Consider the following 19,142-nt stretch of genomic DNA (forward strand, 5'->3'; position numbering starts at 1 on the left):
GTCAGAAATGGAATATAATATCTTTAGTGTATAACCACCTTCATATCATTTATATGCGGATGACATCCAGCTCTACTTCTCTTTCAAACCTTGTGAGCCTTTTGTTATCTAGGCTCCTTGACTGCCTTAATGCGATTAGGGACTAGAACGCAGAAAAGTTTTTACAGCTCAGTGCTGATAAGATGAAGGTTCTGGTGTTCCCCTTGATTATGTACTGGGCCTCTTCCCTTTGCTGCTCACTCTCACTACTGTAATGCACTTTTCTCCTCCCTTGGTATGTCTGCTCTTGATCATCTGCAAGCAATCCAGAATGCCGCTGCAAAACTACTGACTGGATCAAGCAGATGCTCTCATATTAGCCCTATACTAAAATCTCTTCAGTGGCCACCTGTAGCGTATAGGAGCCAGTTCAAAATTCTTATTCTTACTTAGACGATAAGTCCCCCGTTGATGTGGCTCAAGTACCTCACCTGTATTCCTCAGCTCATTCTCTTCAATCAAATATGCTTATGCAAATTTAAGACACATTGTGATCATGCTGTTGAGGCCGTAGCACCTACATTTTGGAATGCACCGCCTGCATCCTCAGAGTCTGTTGACTCTGTGGTTTCTTTTAAAAGCCAGCTAAAGGCACACCTGTTTAGTTTGGGTAACTTGTATGCGCTATATATGTCCTTTATATTCTGTGTATTCTTGTTGCGTTCTGTGAATTTTTTCATTATGTACTGTGCAAACTACACAACTACATAGGGTACTCACTTTATCTTCAATGTTTTCTTTCTTGTCATGTTGTGTATTGCCCTTGTAAAGCACTCTGCAACCTATGTCTGTGAAAAGTGCTATATAAATAAATTTTACTTAGTTACCTAAAAAAAAAAATAAAAGAATCCTTGTTTTTGTTAGCTTAAAATGAGCTGTTTATATCCACAAAGGGAGCGGGTCCTCATGTACGGAGATTTCCATGTTGCGCCACCATGTTTCTGGGACAAACTAAACTCTAGCTATGGATAGGGCTGTTTGCATATTGTATCAGCCACCATAGTTAGACACTCCTCTGAGTCGAGACTGTTGGAAAAACAGTTTTTACATGAAACTGCTGTATTCAGTGTTTTTTGTTTGATTTGGAGAGAAAGAGATTGTTGTGGCTCCCAAAAAAAACTCCTGAACAAAGAAAACTGAAGGAATTCTACCTGGTAGAAGTTTCAGCTGGTTACAATCTACAATCTTTACAGCTAGATTCCACTGAATCCTCCTAAATCTTACACATTGGACCTTTGAACGCTACAGTGAATTATCAGTGATACGGTTTTCCTACGCTGTAAACTGAAATACAAGAATTACACAGCACATTAATACATATGCAAATTTGACTGATTCATTGTGACATAATCTACCTTAGGCAGCTGTTTAGCGATGTCTCCACCCACAAACACAGCCTCCAGGTAGATCCAGAGATTCTGGACAGTCATCCAGTTTTCTATGATATCCGTGGTGTTGGAAAGATTCTGAACCCACTTCTGAATCTGGGCTTTAAATGGGGTGTTGTACCTGGGAGGTAAGTTACATACATGTAAACCTTACATTATACCACACACAGTGACAGCTTGCATGATTTATGTGAAGTCTACAAGGCAGTGCTCTGCAATCCCCCACAAAAAGTGTTCTGATGCATCTTATTGCAATGGACCTCATCAAAACCCTAAAACTGATGATTATGAGAATCCACACAAACATGCCTGTTGCTCATTAGAGACCCCAAAATCATCAGGCTGTCCTCCATGCTGGTAATGATCTCTGATGTGCTGTCTCCTCTCAGTAGCAGCTCTCCGCGGGTTTTAAAGTTGGCAAACGTAAAAGTCTTGTTGTCCCACTCCGCGATCACCTGCTTCAGCTTCTGCTCAATGTCACGCTCTTTCACCGCACTGATACAGATATCCTGCACAAAAACACCACAGATTTGTTTAAACAGTAGCAATACAAATCGAAGTGGAAAAAGAAATATTAATCAATAAACATTTTTCAATTATCCCCACCTGATTTAAGGATCGTTGATCCTGCTATTGATTTTGATGATCAAAACTGAAAGCTCATTTTGATCGATTTACGATTTAAAATCAAAGTCATACAATAATATGAGTATTAAATTAATTATCAGTAAACATTTTTTTTTTCATTATTTTAATGCCATTATTGTCAACAACTTTTTGAAGCTCCAAATATTTTGATTAAAAAAATGTAAAATATACAAACAAACTCTCCATACAGATGTCTGCTATATTATTATCATCAGGGACATACATAATCATAATCAATGGCCTGTATGAAAATTAAACTAGAGCTTAAAAATATCTATTTAGTGCCAATAATGATTTTAAGATATACTGCAACTCTCGTTACACTGTATGTTAATCTCATAAATTACACACACACACACACACACACACACACACACACACAGCATCAAAAACAACTAAAAAGAACATTTAGGAATATAATATATTTTAGATATATTTCCAGTTCTACACTTCACCAACCAGTATATGCTATAAAAAACATAATGGCACTTTTTAAATTTCTCCTGGTGTGCTGGATACTATTCATTCTTACCTCAATCTCCTCTTTATATTTGAGCAGAGGGGCCTCCATTATGTTGCGCAGCTTGAATGTTTCAGTCTCCACCTCAAAGGTATGCCCAGTGACCTTTGGTACAAACCAAGTGTGGAAATTAGTGTCTATTCATTCCAAATGTCAAGACAACAGCTATTACTGTTATTATCATTACATAAGTATATCAGTGAGTGTTGATGGTAACTGCGGTGGTATGTTGGTCGCGCTCTGCAACTGACCTCAGTGATTCTCTTCCAGTGGCGGGTCATCATAGCCTTGTTGGTCATGAGTTCCAGTAGGGGGCAGCACTCACTGAATTCATCTATTGTTTTCTTCAGGTCCATGAAAGCCTGCCACTCCTTCAGAGCACGAGGCAACTTTCGACACCTGGTAGTTAAAGGATACAATCATCAACAACTCATGGTTAATACCTAACTTTTAAACTAGAGATTAATTCTGCACAACATACAGTACAAAATCTGTATGTGTGTGTCCTTTTGAGACACACATGCACCAACACTGTTGATGTAACACTCTACTTTTCTGTCTCATTGAGCTGTTGCGTCAGCATACATTACCCTTGGGACTGTTAACTGCGTACAACCTTCAGCTAGTTTCATACTGTCAGAACACAAAAGTGGAGACATATTAAAAACAGTTTTTTCCTCTAAATGGAATGCCTTCAATTTGTGTTCTAAAACCCTCTTTCCCCTTCAGTTTCCTTTTGACACATGCACTATATATAAGTCCTTATCGAGGACAGAGCGCAAAGATAAAAGTGAATGGAAATGATGACAGTGAAATCCCTCTGATTATTTATGAAGAGCTTCATGAAAAACATTTTATGGGATAACTTTGGGGAAAGGACTTCACGTCAGGACATAAAAAATTATTTAATTTTCATCTATTAACATCTTTTTTTTATATAGTAGTGTTAAAATTTGATGGTCACTCAGCTGGCAGGCTTGCTATGTGCAAAGCCACTTTTTCAGTTTGACCAGAAAAACACTTTCCGTTCAGCTCTTTGCTCCTTTGCCTCCTTTTCTCCTACAGTTGCATGTTGAAGTTAAGTAGAGGGTGCAGAATAATCTCTTGATGTGTCTCACTGTTCCTCTGTCTTCCAGTTTAGCTGAGATCAGCATAACTCTGGTTAACCAGATAAATACTGAGGTCTGTTTCAGAAAGCAGGGTTAACAAACTTTGAGTCTAGCCCTGAACTCTGAGTTTTGGTTTTCAGAACAGCTGACCACAGTCAGTTCAATCAACTATGAAAATGTTCACTCTGAGTTCAGCTTGTGCACACTGAATGAAAAAAGCCATCATCAATGGAGCTACAGCACTGTGATTCACCATGGCAAGAGGTCATAAAAGGTAGAACATCCATTTTAATCTGGTGGACATAGAGGTACAATGCATAAAGATGCAGACTGCACAAATACAAAAAAAAGTCTGAGTCAGAGCAGGGAAAAGTGTTGATAAATTAACATAATAACGTTTTATCCAGTGTTATCCATGAATTCATCATTAGGTCACAGCCTACATTTTATATATATGTGCAGCCTACAGCTTTAATCTGATGTTGCACCCTCAAAATGAACCGCCTAAAAACATGTCCTTCTTCTTTTTGCAACTTTTATTAAACAAAATCCCTCAGTTCAGTACAAGGATATTTTTCTTCAGCCTGCATATTGCACGTCTCCATGACTTTCCCTCTTAAAGCAACAGCGCTCTCTTCTAAAGGGTAAAGAAAACAATCTTCTCACTTCACAGGAGCTACACAGGTAAGTAATGTTTTAAACTATTGTAATAATGAAAATATGAATAAACACTTATTTAAATTAAATGTTTTAAGTAGGCACACTGATATAAAATCAGCAAGACAAATGAAATAACTGAAATAATATGTTTCAGGGCGCTACACTGACTGGGACAAAACACAGGGGCCAGCAACTAAAGATGAAAAATATACTTGAAGAATTATAGGATATATATATCTTTACATCAAAGACAGAGACATGATTGTAAGCTCACGATCTGATCCAGTAACACTGCATTTGATTATTTGTAATTGAAAAGGCATGGAAATTAAAATACAGTAGATTTTAAATTTTAGACATCTATTTGAATCTCCAATAGTGTACCGTGGCTGTATACTATATACTTTAACAAATTTTGTAAATTGAAATTCAGCCACTGAATTCTGTTAAAACACGTTCAGACTATACGCAGCCTTTTTTAAAAAAAAAACAAACTCAATTTCATTCTGCAGCTGAATCATAATTAGTAACATATAGTCTCTAATACAGGCCGACCATGTTTTACAATTTAAACCCCAGATTTCTTTTCCAATCATTTTATTTCTATGATATAAACTAAGATTACACATTATATGCGATGAACATTTTAGTAAAAGTGCTTCAACAAACTGACAGCTATCTCTGTGAAGAGTCAGTGTTACCTATAAAACGCAGAGGATTTATTCTAAGCTGGGGTGACTCAGACTCTATTGGCTATTATTGGACAACAATAAAACATTCATATGCAGAAATATGTGAAAAGAGATTAGGGGTGATTTGATGCTGTGATATTTTAATGTGAGGGCAAAAACTTGCACTTCAATAGACGCATTAATACGAACTGCATCGATGAGGAAATTAAACTGCGTTTCTGGCTCTGTCAGAGGGAGGAGACAGAGAAAAACTCAGGCTTGTTGAGGAAAACCCGCCACCACAGTAACTACCATAAGTACCACAGTAACTGACTCAAAGTTTAAGTTACCTTTCTTTCTGAAACAGAAAACCCAGAGTTTCCCCTCATCTCACGGTTAACTAACTCGGTAATGTTACATTTAGTGTTATGCACCAAAACAGATTGTGCGTCTCTTTAAGATCTAACAAATGTGTCTGGTAAAGTTTCTTCTTCATAGCTGATTTTTTCAGGTATTTTGAATGCAGCATTGTTAACATCCATGTTTACTAGCTTGCAGTCTTCCTCTTCCCTGTCTTTGCTGGTGCACTGCAGCATATATTGGCTTGTTACTACCACCTATTGATCAGCTGACTCGTGCAACACCACTGGTGTTGTATCACGCCACTATAGTGCGTGCACACATGCACAAGATAAACAGACGGTCACCCACTAACAGATAAACAGCTCCTTAGAGCCACTAGTGGTCTAAAACTCCACTGGGAAGCTTAAAATGTAGCATTAAGATCAATGTCACAGTAAACAGTCTAACCTCGTCTGAAAGTCCAGTAGCTCATTATTGATCTTCTCAATGTGGATGTCAGCCCAGAGGATATCATAGTAACCATTAACTGTCTCAATGACATTGTTGTAAAGGCCATACAGCTTCTGCAGTAGAGCCAGCTGCTTCCTAATCTCCAACAGCTGGGGATGCTGGGTAACAGGGAGTCCAAACAGCTCCTCTCCACCTGTGTAAGTGATGTACTTCCTGAACAGGTTGTCAAATCGATTCTAAAAAAGGAAAAATGTGTAAACAAAACACCCCAAATCAGTGCAGTACTAAAAATCAAACATATTTACATATTTTTCAGTTATTGTACATTTGAAAAAAATGGATATGTAATTTACCATCTCTACATGTTATGCAAAGTAAAATATGCAAATAACAGTTCTGTCATTTGCAATCATCCCTCTTTGGGCACAATTATCATGTGGCTTTGTGGGGAACCAGGTCACAAATTTCAAACACACTAACTGGCTGACAGCCTAAATAATGAACCTAATTATCATGCCCTGCTCAGATTGTCAGTAACAAACCTGGAACATGATGAGTCGATCACTGGCATCCTGAGGAGCTAGCCCCACCACCATGGGTCCATCCTAAAACAGAAATTAATAAGTCAGTCTATGGGTACATCCAAATTCTGTTAAATGCATCCATGTTTCCTTCTTGTGCTTTTAGTTAGTTTAGTTAGTTATTTAAGATGCTAGCAGAAATGCAAGGAAAACAGTATATAGTATATACACTGTCTCATAATAATGATAATAATGAGAATGCAGAATCACCACCACGCAACACTGCAGCAGTGTTTTCCCTCTGTGTCTCTCTGCAGGTTCCCCTTACAATTAACTGTTCAAATACACACTGCAGGTTTTTTTTAATCAATGTGAAGATGTTTGTTATACAGAGCACGGATCTTTTGAACCACAGTGTGCATGTGGACTTTGAAACTCTAATGCTAAATGCACATGAACCACTTCTAATGTCAGCAACACATTTACTTCATTTATTAATTATACATGTCTGCATTTATTGATATTCTGTTTGTTCATGTATTACTTAATAATCCAGGTTATGATTGTATACTGTTATAAATTTTAGGAATGTGCTGTCTTAGTGTTTGTTCAGATGTGTATGCACACATTGCATTTGTCTCTTTGTCCCTTTACCTTGTCATAATCCTGGTAAAAGTGTCGACAGTCTTCCAAGAAGGTTTCCACATTGCTGACCAGCTCTCCTCTGAAGTTGGGCTGCAGGGTCACCAGCTCATTCTGTACCTCTGTGCTCCGGGACAGCAGCTTCTCCCAGGTGTAACGCAGCGTATCCACCTTGTCTGCCTCCTCTTTTGCCACCGACAGCTCATATTTATGAAGCATGGCATAGGACTCCTGTGAGAACAAAAGATATATGCAAGATATGTCTTTTACCTGACATCTACAAGTATGAGCAAATTATATATACATAGTCACTTTCTGCATTTCTTCTCAACTGCTATTGAGCTTCTGATACAGACCTGGGTGCTTTCATAAACATTATTCGAATGCATTCAGTTCATACACACTACAGTGACCTTCATATATACACTTTGCTATTGAAAACCATTCTCACTATATACACTCCTGAAACACTTGAACACTGCTCAAATGCTCTTATGTGCGCTACTAAAAACATCTAGTCATAGTCCCACTGTGTGTGCATTTGTGTGTATGGAAAGGGGGTCAGTAACTACCATGCAGTATAAAAGACTGAATGCGATGTTTACCTCTATGGGACCAACTTGAAAATCAATAGATATTTGGTGCTCTCTGATCTCCTTGAGCGCTGCCATGGCGATGCGGATGTCATCCAGGTCCTTGATCTGCCGATTCAGTTTCTTTCCAGCTTCATCAACAAAAGCAAAGATCTGCTCCATGTCTGAGTGATATTTCCTGTTACAGTACAGTCCATAGTCCACCATCCAGTTCTTGGTTTCAGCCGTGAGGGACATCTTCAGGTCCGCTGGCACAAAGAAATACATGTGAGCATGCAGATGTCAAAGTTTGTTTTGTAATTTCATGTTGGTGTAAAGTTTTCTTGAGAAACCTTATCAGTAATAAGGAAATTAAGAGCTGTAAGTACCAAAGATAGCAACAGTCCAAACCTGTGAATAGAGCCAAAGCTCCTACAGTTATGTACTCTGGTTCAGAGTTTATTTCCAGCTCCAGATCTCGATAGAAAAGAATCTGGCTCTCAAACTCTGACAGCAAGGGACTGCCCTGGATGAATCTGTGGGGGAAATAATGCACTGACGTAATGCTGTTGTCACTGGCAATGACCTGATGCATAGAAAATAAAACTGTTAGTTCTCAGTGGTAAGAGTGGTAATTAATCATACTGTTGCATGGTGTCTTCACGGTCCTTTCTCCAGATGTGATGATAGCGGCTAAAATGGTCCAGAGCAGTCATCACTTCCTATACAACAATATAATACAGGAGTTACACAAGTAATGTGAGGCATTTAAAATTTTCAGTTTAGATTATGGATAGGATGGCAGTGTCATTTGTCTCTAGAGGAGGTCATGCTGAATAAAATACAGATACTGGAAATTACAGCTGTTGCCTTTGTCCATTTACACTGAACAAATATTTTATAAAAAGGACAAAACAGATGTGTAAAAAAAAAAAAACCCAAATAGACAGAGAAAGTTTATATTCTGATCAATTTGGAAATGTTTTTTATGCACCTTTAATTTGTTTCTCCTTGTTTTGTACAGGTTTGGCCAATTCTATACATGTTATGCTTCATGTTAAAATGAAAGAGTGTGTACCTTTTTGGTGGAGCTGATGGAGGTGCTGAGAACAGACACGAGTTTGACTATCTCCTTGTTCTCAGACACACTCTTGTAGTAGTTTCTAGCTTGGAATGGGATTGCCTGGATCACAGATGCTGAAATATCCGAGGTGCTGCCGTCTGAGAAAGTAGAGTAAAAGGACAGAGGACAGAAGCTATGATGTGAATGTACAGATGCGGGGCGGGGGGAATGTTAGGAGAATGTGAATCTTCTCGTAAGTGTTGATGATGCGTTCTAAGGTGCATAAAGAACAGGTTCATATCCATCTTTTCAATTCTTAACCACACTGCAACTTTTTCATCCATCATCATGTTTCACAACATTACCTCCATGTCAGCCAGGGTGTCGTGACTAAAACGGCTGCTCTCCTTAAATTAGATTTTAAAATATCTTTTGTTTAAATGTCTTCTCTCTAAACCTACTGACATATTCATGTCATTTCCATCAACATGTCTCCATTTGCTTCTAGTCAGATGTGGCTTTGCTCTGCTGAGCTGTGAAATAAGGACATCTGATTATCATTTCACTGTGGTGCACTAGCTAATGATCAATGTCCTGGTCTGCTTGCTGGAAACAATATGGATAAATCAATTTGAAGTCCACATAGGCAGAGTTTTGAGTTGTTAAACTGCTGTGATACATCAGGGAATATCTCATGTCCTCTCATACCAGCCAGGCTTCTGTATGTTGTTGCTCCATCCTCTGATTCACTGTCAGAACTGTCCTGTTTCAGAGCCGCCATTCGTCTTTCATTCATTTTTCTCTGCAAAGTTGAAACACTCGTAAAGAAAGACTTCAGGGTTTGTGTGGTGGACTATAGTGCTATAAAATCATCAGTCCAGAAAGATTAGTGACAGTTATAAATCCATTTCATGCCACGAATTATTGCTTCCCTCATCAGATCAAACCCACCTTGGAGATCCTTTCTTTGCTCCACTGGCTGACTCCTTTGCTGACGCTGACTATACACTCTACAGCCCGGTTTAGAGCCTGTTGGACCTCCTCCAGAGCTGGAACCATGGCGATGTTAGGTATAGAGAGGGTCACACTGACTCTAAAGATTGCCTGCTGACCGCTGCTTTTGCCACGACTGGGTAAGTCACCCTCAGCTACGGGGGAGAGAAGAGTAGCTCTGATACAATATGATGTGATTCAAGGATGGACATTGTATGAGCTCTGTGGACAGCACTGGCAACAATCAACATAACTAACCCGCATTTATGGCACCTAATACAACAGTGTAGAGGAAAATGTGAGAAGGATAATTGTGTTTCATTATTTGTTGCTGTGAGTCCCAAAAATCACTTGGCAAATCATGATTAAATAAAACAAAAATCAAGCTTTAAAATGAAAGACCTTTATATTATTGTGTTTTATATTAAAATAAGCCAAAGTACTACAAGCAGAAAAATGGTTACACAAGACACACCCAAGAAATGCATGACCGAGGAGGCATGGATGCGCTTGCGTAGCATCTCCAGGGTGTTGCGTGTCAGTCTGAGCAAAGCATCCACATTGCAGTGGTTGAAGTAGGAGAGCAACTCCTGGGCTTCCTCCTCCATCACTTCCATCAGGTCCCTCTTCTTCTTCTTCCTCACCAAGGGAGAGGAAGGGCCAACACTGGCAGGAGGGACCAGGGTGTTTCTGGAGAAGAGACGGCCCTCTGAGCGGCCTTCATCTTCACCTGAGATGCAAGAGGTGACACATTTAGCTACAGCTCTCACATAGCAAATACAAACATAAACTTATACAGCAGCTCTGTTTTATCAGATTTTAAGTTGCCTTGCACAGCAGGGGCTAGACATAATGTTTAAAGAGGCAAAACATCAGTGAAAGTTAAACTAATAAATAAATTATGGCCTTTCTATTCTTTCATGCACCTGCTCTGATGTGCTATTTGACATTAACCTTCTCCGTTCTGGTAGGTTCAGTGCTCCTTATAATTTCACATTCTACTTTATCTCAAAAGGAAAACATCAATCTACCTTCACTGTCGATGTGCTCTATGGTCTTGCTCTCAGCGCAGCTCTCTTCCTCAGCCTTCTCCACCTCCTCTCTCTGATTGTGGTCAAACTCCAGCAACATGTTGATCAGTTCATTAGCAGCCTCCTCCACCAGTGAGCTCTTAGTGTGAAGGCTCTGGGCCTGTCTTATGCACAGGTCCTTTACAAATATGTACACGACATGTACATTAACTATGGTTGTGGCATAGCATGCGCTCTAAGATTAAACCAGGCTCCCCTCAACCACAGTAAAACTTTTTTTTTGTATCCTGGATTCCAAGGACACAAAATTCAGAGAATCAATCCATGAAAATTACATGAACACTTGTCATTTCTTTCCAATTTACGCTAATTCAACTCTACATACAGAACTGTAATGAAGTTATCTGGGCACAAAATCAAATAATGTCAGATTCAATTACTGTCAGAGATTTCTACACAGCAGCGGACATCCCTTGGCATGGGCTGGGATTCCAACGAGTCAATGTGTACTTCATATCATTGTAATGTATGATACACTGCTTTGTCTTCAGCCATCATATCAAGCTTTATTGTGATTACTTAGCAGCTATTCCATCACATTAATAAATCATGATTGATGACCTGTGGCATTGACTGCTAATGTTCTTTGTGCTCATCAACAAGCAGTGTCACAAGAAACATACAGCAACAGCTTTCATGGAGGGCATATTCATCTGAATATGGGGTACAAAGTTCACCATCAATGTAATTAATAATAATGAAATGAATGTCTCTGGTACGTTTAAAGTAAGGCATTAGAAAGTGTTAAGTGTATTAAATCAGCTTTGCATGTAATTCAATTTTTATGTGAACATGACATCTTTCAAATTGTAGTAGGTGGGATGGGGGCTGTTGCATAATTTAAAGTGCAGGCTTCAGTTTTATTTGACACGGATAATGTATTTAATTACCCTTGTAGTCTGAACAAACTCCTCACAGGTGACTGGTTCATCCTCTGGCAAAACACACAGTGTGGAGCTGCTCATCTCCTGCAGTACCGCATCTATCCTAAACTCCACCAAGTCATTCACCCTGTCCATCAGCAGCTCCAGGTCGACTGGAGAGACAATAGAAAAGGTGGACACAGGCCAACAGAAGAGAAAACGAAGTTGGCAAGCATTAAAGGACGGGAGGGGAAGAGTAAGGTGGAAGAAAAAGCATATACATGGATCAGAAGAGACAGCACATTGTACTGTATGTGAGGTTTCTTTTTTTAATGAGAACACACGCTAACAGCAAGCACACAATGAATCAATGAATGTAAATCCAATCAGATGTTGCCAGTGCAGAGTTGCAAGATATCTTCAACACACGGGTCATTGATCTTGTTGGATTTTTTTTTGCTTACCCAAAGCTTTGTCGATGCGGTCGAGGTACTTGTCTATATTCAGAGATGTCCAGTTGATGGAGGTCAAACCCGGCTGTATAGCCTCATCCACCTGTCGAGTCAGTAATGTATGATGATGGACTTTCTACAGTAGCTGATGTGCAAAGTCAGTCTCATTGTCACAGATTCATGTTAAAAAAAAACAACCGAACCAACAAGATACATCACACAGGCCCATTTAATAGGAAGACAGAGACAGACAGAGATATTTTTCTTACCTCTGTCACAGCTCAAGTTTCTTAGGTTGTGTTTTATTTCATTCATTCATGTTGTTTCCTGTTTTACTTTGAAACTCACGTCTCCTCTTGTTTCAGATTACTTCACTTCCTGCCCCTGTGTGTTTTCCCTCCCTTTTGATGACATCACCTGTGTCTGATTGTCTGTCCCGCCCTGATTAGTCTCACCTGTGTCTCATTGTCCTTCCCCTCACCAGAGTATTGAGAGGCTGTTTACACGTTGCCGGCTATTTTCATAAACGGACATTCCACCGTCTCCGTTTCAAAAAATTCTTTGTTTACACTTACCCGTGTATATATACACAAGAGCATGCCAAACCTGTAGGTGGCAGTGTAACGAGAAGCTCAAGCCTTCCATGTATCCACTGTCACCATAGCAACATAGGTCGCACTTTTGACACAGGCGCAAGTTCCGGCGCATACCGTGACGTCGGCTGCCTATAACTCTGTCTATCTCCGTTTATCTCAGTTTACATGCAAACGCGCAACCGGAGTTTTCCAAAATCTCCACTCTGGCCGGAGTTTTTAGAAAGACTCGTTTTCAGAGGAGAAATCTCCGTTTGCGTGTAAACGAAGGGCACAAACGAAGGAAGATGTCTCCGTTTATCAAAATCACCGTGTACGTGTAAACGGCCTCTTAGTGTGTGTCTTGTTTTCGCTTCTTTCTTGTGTCAGTTCATTTCAACTCCTTGCGTGCTTAGCGTTCCAGCCTTTTGTTTCCCAGTGTCCTTTTCTTGATTTTTATGGGATTTAAACTGTTGATTGACTCTGCCTCTGCCCTCGTGCCTATTGGATCTGTTTGTCTTCACTGATTGTCCTTCTGTGTACCAAACCTACCTTTTTGACAAGTAAAGACCCATATTTTACTTGAACTGTCTCCAAAGTCGTGCATTTGAGTCCTCTCTCATCTGGTTCACCACTTGTCACAATCTCTTGATTATCATGTAACTCCCTCTTTGTCTGCTTTTTTTTAAAGATATTTTTTGGGCATTTTTAATCCTTTAATTGACAGGACAGATGAGTGTGAAGGGGGAGAGAGAGAGAGAGAGGGAGTGACATGCAGCGAGGCGCCACAGGCTTTACTCGAACCTGAGCTGCTGCGCCAACAGCCTTGTACATGGGGCGCCTGCTCTACCACTAAGCCACCGACACCCCCCTCTATGTCTACTTCAACCCTTTCTCACACGCTGCAACAGCAGCTGCACAAAACCTATCATAGTACTTTAACAAGCCTGAAGAGGTACATTATCCAGTATTTTTACTGGGGAAAAGAAAGTAAAGAAATTATATGATTGAACCTGAAACTCCATAGATTATTTAATCCAGAAGTTACGACATGTCTCCTACATAGTCAGTTGGAGCACACATCCATAACTTCCATCATGACATGTTAAATTAGGCTAATACGTACACCACCTGATGCAGGAACTGTAAAACATCTTTGCTGTCACATAACTGGTGATGAGCACTGTGACAACACTGAAAGGAAAAAGCTTCAGAGGCATTTTCCATGCTTTAGAGGCATTGGTATATTACCACTGACTAAGTGGCCTTATCATTGGACAAGAGTAATTTGCAAATGGAATTAACTTGGCAGGTTGTATTTAACTCCGAGCAAGGCTAGCATAAAGGTGGTCAATGTCTTCCCATTATAAACATCGCTGTCACTGACCTCCTTTCCATCAGGCTAGCTAAAAACATTTCCATTTTGCCATAAAGTGTAGAGAAAGTACAGAGAATCAATGAAATTTGGTGTGTGAGTATTGGAGGCCCCATAACCCTTTGAAACCTGGAGTGACATCACTTTTTTCTTGTGCTGCCTTTAGATGCCTTTTGCAAGTCTTTAAACATTTGAACCCTGAGCAAATTGGTGCAATTTCATTCAAAATCATGGGGAAAAAGGCAGTGAGCAGCTTGGTACAAAATGTCCCACAAATTGCAAAACAAAAAAATAGATTTAAAAAATTATTCAAAAATCAATATTACATTTTAAAAAAATATGATACAGAATTATTCTAATTTTTAAGCACCTTTTTCAGGTAATTTCTTTGTTTGTTTTGAACCTTTTCTTTTCTTTTTCTTTTTTTGCTAACTTTCTTGTTTTTATTTTCTCTTTTTACTAATTTCTTGCTATTTTTTGGGGGGGATATTTTTTTCTTTTGTTGCTCATTGCCTTCTTTCCATGTTTTTGAAATAAATCAAGCCAATTTGCTCAGGTTTCAAAAGGTTAAAATACAAAGTGACTGTTCAAAAGAGAAAATCAGTTATCTTTATCAAACAAACAGGAGCTGGAATAGTGGAGTTGAATTAAATTTCTAAATTACTATGAATCACACTGTAAATTATATCATAGCCTCTTATGATTCAGAGCTTCAAACAGTTCTATTGGCCTATTCAATGTCCTATTGGAACTATCAGACATATACTCTTTAATAAAATAAGTTTAAATTTGTATTAACCATAAATGTATAAATACCACTATACAATAAATCAATAATAGATAGCATGCAGGATATAATACAACTTATATCAAAACCACATCTTACCTTTGCTACATGTGGCATGGCCAGCTGTTCAAAGGCACTCTGAATCTTAGCTCGAACTCTGGTGTTCTCACTCAACATTAACTGGAAGTGGAAAGATAAAAATACAGTTTCTGTATTCACCCACAACAGTGTTGAACTGATATGCATGGTGAAGAGTGCTGTAAGTACAGTTGAAATGACCTCCCTTTATATAATGCATGTACTTTTACGGCAACTGTATTTTATACCGCTTTATAGAAGAACAATCAACTTTAACTCCTTAAATTGCCTCTTTAAGTTTTATATGTTTGCAGATGTGTAAACTGTGTATAATATCCACCTGTAATCTGTTGTAGTTCCTTTTCAGGGTGTCCTGTTTCTGCTGCAACAGAGCAGCAAATGGTGGGGTCTCCAAATTCATCCTTGTCATACAGTTTGCCTCCCTGATCTGGGTCAAAATCTCTGGGTCAAAATTCACAAATAGCTCCCCTGTCTCTGGAGACCTGACCAACAGAGAGGCCTGCAGGCCCACCCGGGCATCCTCCATCTGGGCAGGAGGTTTCAAGGTAAGTTGGGTAGTTTAGTAAGGGTGGTGAGAAAGAAGAGGTGAGAGGAAGAGAAAAAAAATGAAGCCAACAAAAAAGAAGAAGAAGAAACCCAGTAAGAGACCCAAGACATTGGGTTAAAGGAGAGACAACACACACTGTGTATGTGCATGTTATATGTGATGAAACTAGTACCCAAACTGTGTACATCCTTTTACCTTTTTCATCCAGCTGTGATGGTACAGCATCTCAAACTCCAACAGGACCCTTGCAACCCTGTTAAAATTCTTGATGATCCTCTTGGCTTCTGGTGTGGAAAGAACACCAGGATGCTACACAGGTACAGAATTGGCACTGTATAAGTTCAGGGTGGAAAATGCACAAACAATACTACTGTAAATCAACAAAAACAACACCTAGGCCCAGTCAGGTTTCACTGCAGAGAGGCAGAAATTCAATATTACCTGCTGAAAGAGATCCATGGGAACCTGGATCCTGCTGGACAGCTGCCGAGCCCACATGATACGGCCCGCCACGGGGGGCAGGTCCCGGCCAATAGGGGGGTCCAGTTTCTGCTTCATGTAGATGCGGGAGACCATTTCAATGTCTCGGCCATAGTTCTGCAGAATGCGCTGGTACTTCTCGTCAATACCAAGGTCTGGGATGCCCAGTCTGTTTTTGTAGGTCCGGAAATAGTAGTTTGAAAAAAAAGGCAACCAGTATTAGAATAATGAAATAAATGTGAATAGAATTAAGTGTAATATGGTATTCCAGCAATTACATCTTCTTTGTTTTAGGTCAAGGTCGTCCTTTAGATGTGGCAGAATCTCAGTGAGCTAGTATGCACAAATAAAGAACCTCGAACTGGCTAACCTCTGAAATGCAGCAATTATATTATTGTTTAATGAGATGAAATGATAAAAGGTTTATTCAGAGTCATGCTGTTTTTTTGTTTTCTTCCCCTGGTTTAAGCCTGAGACGCCATGTGAATGTAATTGACTATTACTAACTGGTGGGATAGAGAATTGCAGAAAAATAATCAGATATATTTTTACATATTCTTATATTTTCTCACATTCTTTTTTATTTTATATCATGTCTTTATACTATGTTTACTGTTTCACACCAAGTCAACAAATTAAATTCCTTGTATGTGCAAACCATTTCTGAATCTGATTTTGAATTAGAACTTTTCTGTCCTAACAACCAGACTGAGAAATACTTACCTTTCGAATTTCTTCAACACATTTAGAGCTCTCTCTGTGTTGTGAATTTTTTCAAAGGTGCTATCCATGAAACTCTTCAGCTGATTCTGGAAGCACAAAGACCACTATCAAAATAATACTGAGAGAGGACACAGCAGATTGTTCATACTGGGTCATGCCTACAGTATAACAAAGTAAGCCACAGGTGTTTTCACTTATTGACTAATTCAACCTTTTCACAGCACAGTGTGGGAATGTACAGACATGTAAGTGGGCTGTAATGACCTCAATCCAAGTACTGTCCCATTCAACCTCAACCTGAGCAGAGGCCTACTTAGCCATAATAACTGAAAACACCTGTGTGGATGTGAAGGCCCATTAATTGTTGTGCACAATATAGAGGACACAAACTAATTAGTCGTGTCTGCAATATTAAACTTACATGAAGCTCAGAGGTGCTTTTGCAGAATTCTTCATAGTCGACATCAAAATCAGTTCTCCTCTGGTCGAGGAAACTGTAATGTTTTTTCTTCATGTTCAGCACAATAGCCTTTCTCACACACAAACACACAGCCATCCAAACAAATACGTACAATCAGTTTTATATTTGAACATTAATCAGTTCTAAATCTAAGGTTTTAAGGCCTCTCAAAAATTTGCCTCATTGTTCTGCTGCAGCTGGTAATTTTGGTATTATACTTTAGATTCTTTAATCTAATTTCCTTGACCAATTGTGTGTCACTGCACTGATGTTAGCAACATACCATCCAAGTCAGGGAGTTAATCTGAGTTTAAAATATCAAAGGACAAACAGAGCATCGAGGAAATATAACACAAAATCTTACCATAAATTATGTACATATTGAGGTGTTTACTGTCAGCATCTGCAAAAGGAGAGCTCTGTGCTCTATTTTAATTCAGCTCTTTCTGGTTATGTGGGCCATCAAACAACTAATGGAATTACAGTGTGTAAACTGGATGACATGCAAAACATTTGCAAATAAATTGCTGGAGAAAATAACTGAACATCAAAGTCAGTAGAGCAACATATGACGAACACATTTTGGAGTTGTTACTTTGTTCATGTTCCATGCAGTTAGTATTGTCAAACTGTTTTGACTTTGACTTTGTTGTGAGATGTACACTGGTAGAAATTTAATGTCTGTGAATTTCACCACTGCATGCCATCAACTATGAAAATGGGCCATGCAATACTAAAAGCTGAGGACAGCATAGAGACATTACCTCCCATTTTCCCTGCATTTCTGCAGTCTGTACATCCAAGGAAGCAGAGACAAACACACAGCTCACATCAAAACACTCTCAAGGGAAAACATCTCAACACCAATTTGACAGTGAATCAAGAAATTTAAATGTTTTTTTCTACGACTCAAGACAATACAAATTGATTTTGTGAACATTAATATTGTCAAAGTATTTCTCCCAACAGGAAACCAAGGAAAAAGACTGTAGTCTGACAAGGTCACATTATTCTACAGCCTGAAGCTCTGGACACACACTATTCTCTCCTGAGCTGCAATCTACTGACATATTCCAACATCAGTGAATGACAGAAGAAACAGTGGCTCAGCTGTCTAGCAGTAGCAGCTGAAAGAATTTCTTGACAACAATCTGATCTAACAATGTACCCACTTGAAACCTGGTGGCCATGGTCTCCAGTCCTTCTATCTTAGAGTCCTGCAGGGCAGAGTAGGTGGAAATGGTGCTGAACATATCCAGGATCTTGTTGAGTCGTCGCTGGAACGTGTCAAACTTCCCAAATATGTACATCTCACTGAAGTCAAACTGTCTCTCTGAAGGAGTCTGTTCCAGCTTCTCCTTGGTTTTGTGGAAATACCGCTGATACTCCTAGAGGACAAAGTTTGACATGCAGAAAAACTGGTCAATTTCATTTTCACTCATCCATCACATCAAGGTGGTTTGACAATGACAAGTAACTTTGCTTCCTTCTTTAACATTTCTTATATCATGGCAATGGCATTGGGAACACTCAGGTGTCTGTCTTTCAACAAAGCATCTAGACAACAAACAATACAATATACACAAATGTTAAAATGGACAGATTCTTAAGAGTTAGTGCAGCTACAATATGCTACAAAGAACATTTGATATGAACGCAAAAACAAAAATCTAAGAGGCAATGATAGACATTATAAATAATGTATTCTACCAATAAGCAGTACCTGGTTTAGGTGAATGGCAGCTTTGATTTTGTCAGCTACAATTTGCTGAGGCTGGTCCCATATTGAGTTAGAGCCGTTATTTGTGATGTAGGCCTTGCAGGCTGTGATCATCTGGTTCGTCACCTGGAGGTATTGATGGGAAATATATGATATGATATGCATTTGAACGCTTTGTGGACCCAAACATCTTGAGACTACACATGTAGCCACAGTTGCTAAATGTTAGTGCACACATCATCATGAGCAATGGTGGATGACATATTAGAAATTACATTTTACAAATTCATTCTGTGAGTAAGTAAGTAAGGTTCATGTAACAATACCCTTAGTG

The 19,142-nt window shown here is 39.1% G+C and overlaps 1 protein-coding gene across 4 annotated transcripts in view; it reads right to left on the minus strand.

Moving 5' to 3' along the window:
• Positions 1 to 19,142, minus strand: part of dnah5 (dynein, axonemal, heavy chain 5) — a 146,521-nt gene that overhangs the window by 105,316 nt on the left and 22,063 nt on the right. For all 4 annotated transcript variants that reach the window (XM_049584935.1, XM_049584936.1, XM_049584934.1 and 1 more), the window contains 25 exons: positions 18,812 to 18,934; positions 18,261 to 18,476; positions 17,050 to 17,157; positions 16,629 to 16,714; positions 15,867 to 16,074; positions 15,621 to 15,734; positions 15,198 to 15,404; positions 14,879 to 14,959; positions 12,058 to 12,148; positions 11,621 to 11,766; positions 10,671 to 10,848; positions 10,115 to 10,369; positions 9,598 to 9,794; positions 9,355 to 9,448; positions 8,662 to 8,804; positions 8,229 to 8,305; positions 7,995 to 8,119; positions 7,617 to 7,852; positions 7,024 to 7,242; positions 6,391 to 6,453; positions 5,846 to 6,084; positions 2,847 to 2,994; positions 2,608 to 2,700; positions 1,737 to 1,936; positions 1,395 to 1,548 (listed from right to left, as the gene is read on the minus strand). In XM_049584935.1, the coding sequence (XP_049440892.1) occupies positions 1,395 to 1,548; positions 1,737 to 1,936; positions 2,608 to 2,700; positions 2,847 to 2,994; positions 5,846 to 6,084; positions 6,391 to 6,453; positions 7,024 to 7,242; positions 7,617 to 7,852; positions 7,995 to 8,119; positions 8,229 to 8,305; positions 8,662 to 8,804; positions 9,355 to 9,448; positions 9,598 to 9,794; positions 10,115 to 10,369; positions 10,671 to 10,848; positions 11,621 to 11,766; positions 12,058 to 12,148; positions 14,879 to 14,959; positions 15,198 to 15,404; positions 15,621 to 15,734; positions 15,867 to 16,074; positions 16,629 to 16,714; positions 17,050 to 17,157; positions 18,261 to 18,476; positions 18,812 to 18,934 (3,801 nt within the window). The remainder of the gene's footprint in view (positions 1 to 1,394; positions 1,549 to 1,736; positions 1,937 to 2,607; positions 2,701 to 2,846; positions 2,995 to 5,845; positions 6,085 to 6,390; positions 6,454 to 7,023; positions 7,243 to 7,616; positions 7,853 to 7,994; positions 8,120 to 8,228; positions 8,306 to 8,661; positions 8,805 to 9,354; positions 9,449 to 9,597; positions 9,795 to 10,114; positions 10,370 to 10,670; positions 10,849 to 11,620; positions 11,767 to 12,057; positions 12,149 to 14,878; positions 14,960 to 15,197; positions 15,405 to 15,620; positions 15,735 to 15,866; positions 16,075 to 16,628; positions 16,715 to 17,049; positions 17,158 to 18,260; positions 18,477 to 18,811; positions 18,935 to 19,142) is intronic.

The sequence above is a fragment of the Epinephelus fuscoguttatus genome, linkage group LG8 (assembly GCF_011397635.1).
Source record: "Epinephelus fuscoguttatus linkage group LG8, E.fuscoguttatus.final_Chr_v1".
Lineage (NCBI taxonomy): Eukaryota > Metazoa > Chordata > Actinopteri > Perciformes > Serranidae > Epinephelus > Epinephelus fuscoguttatus.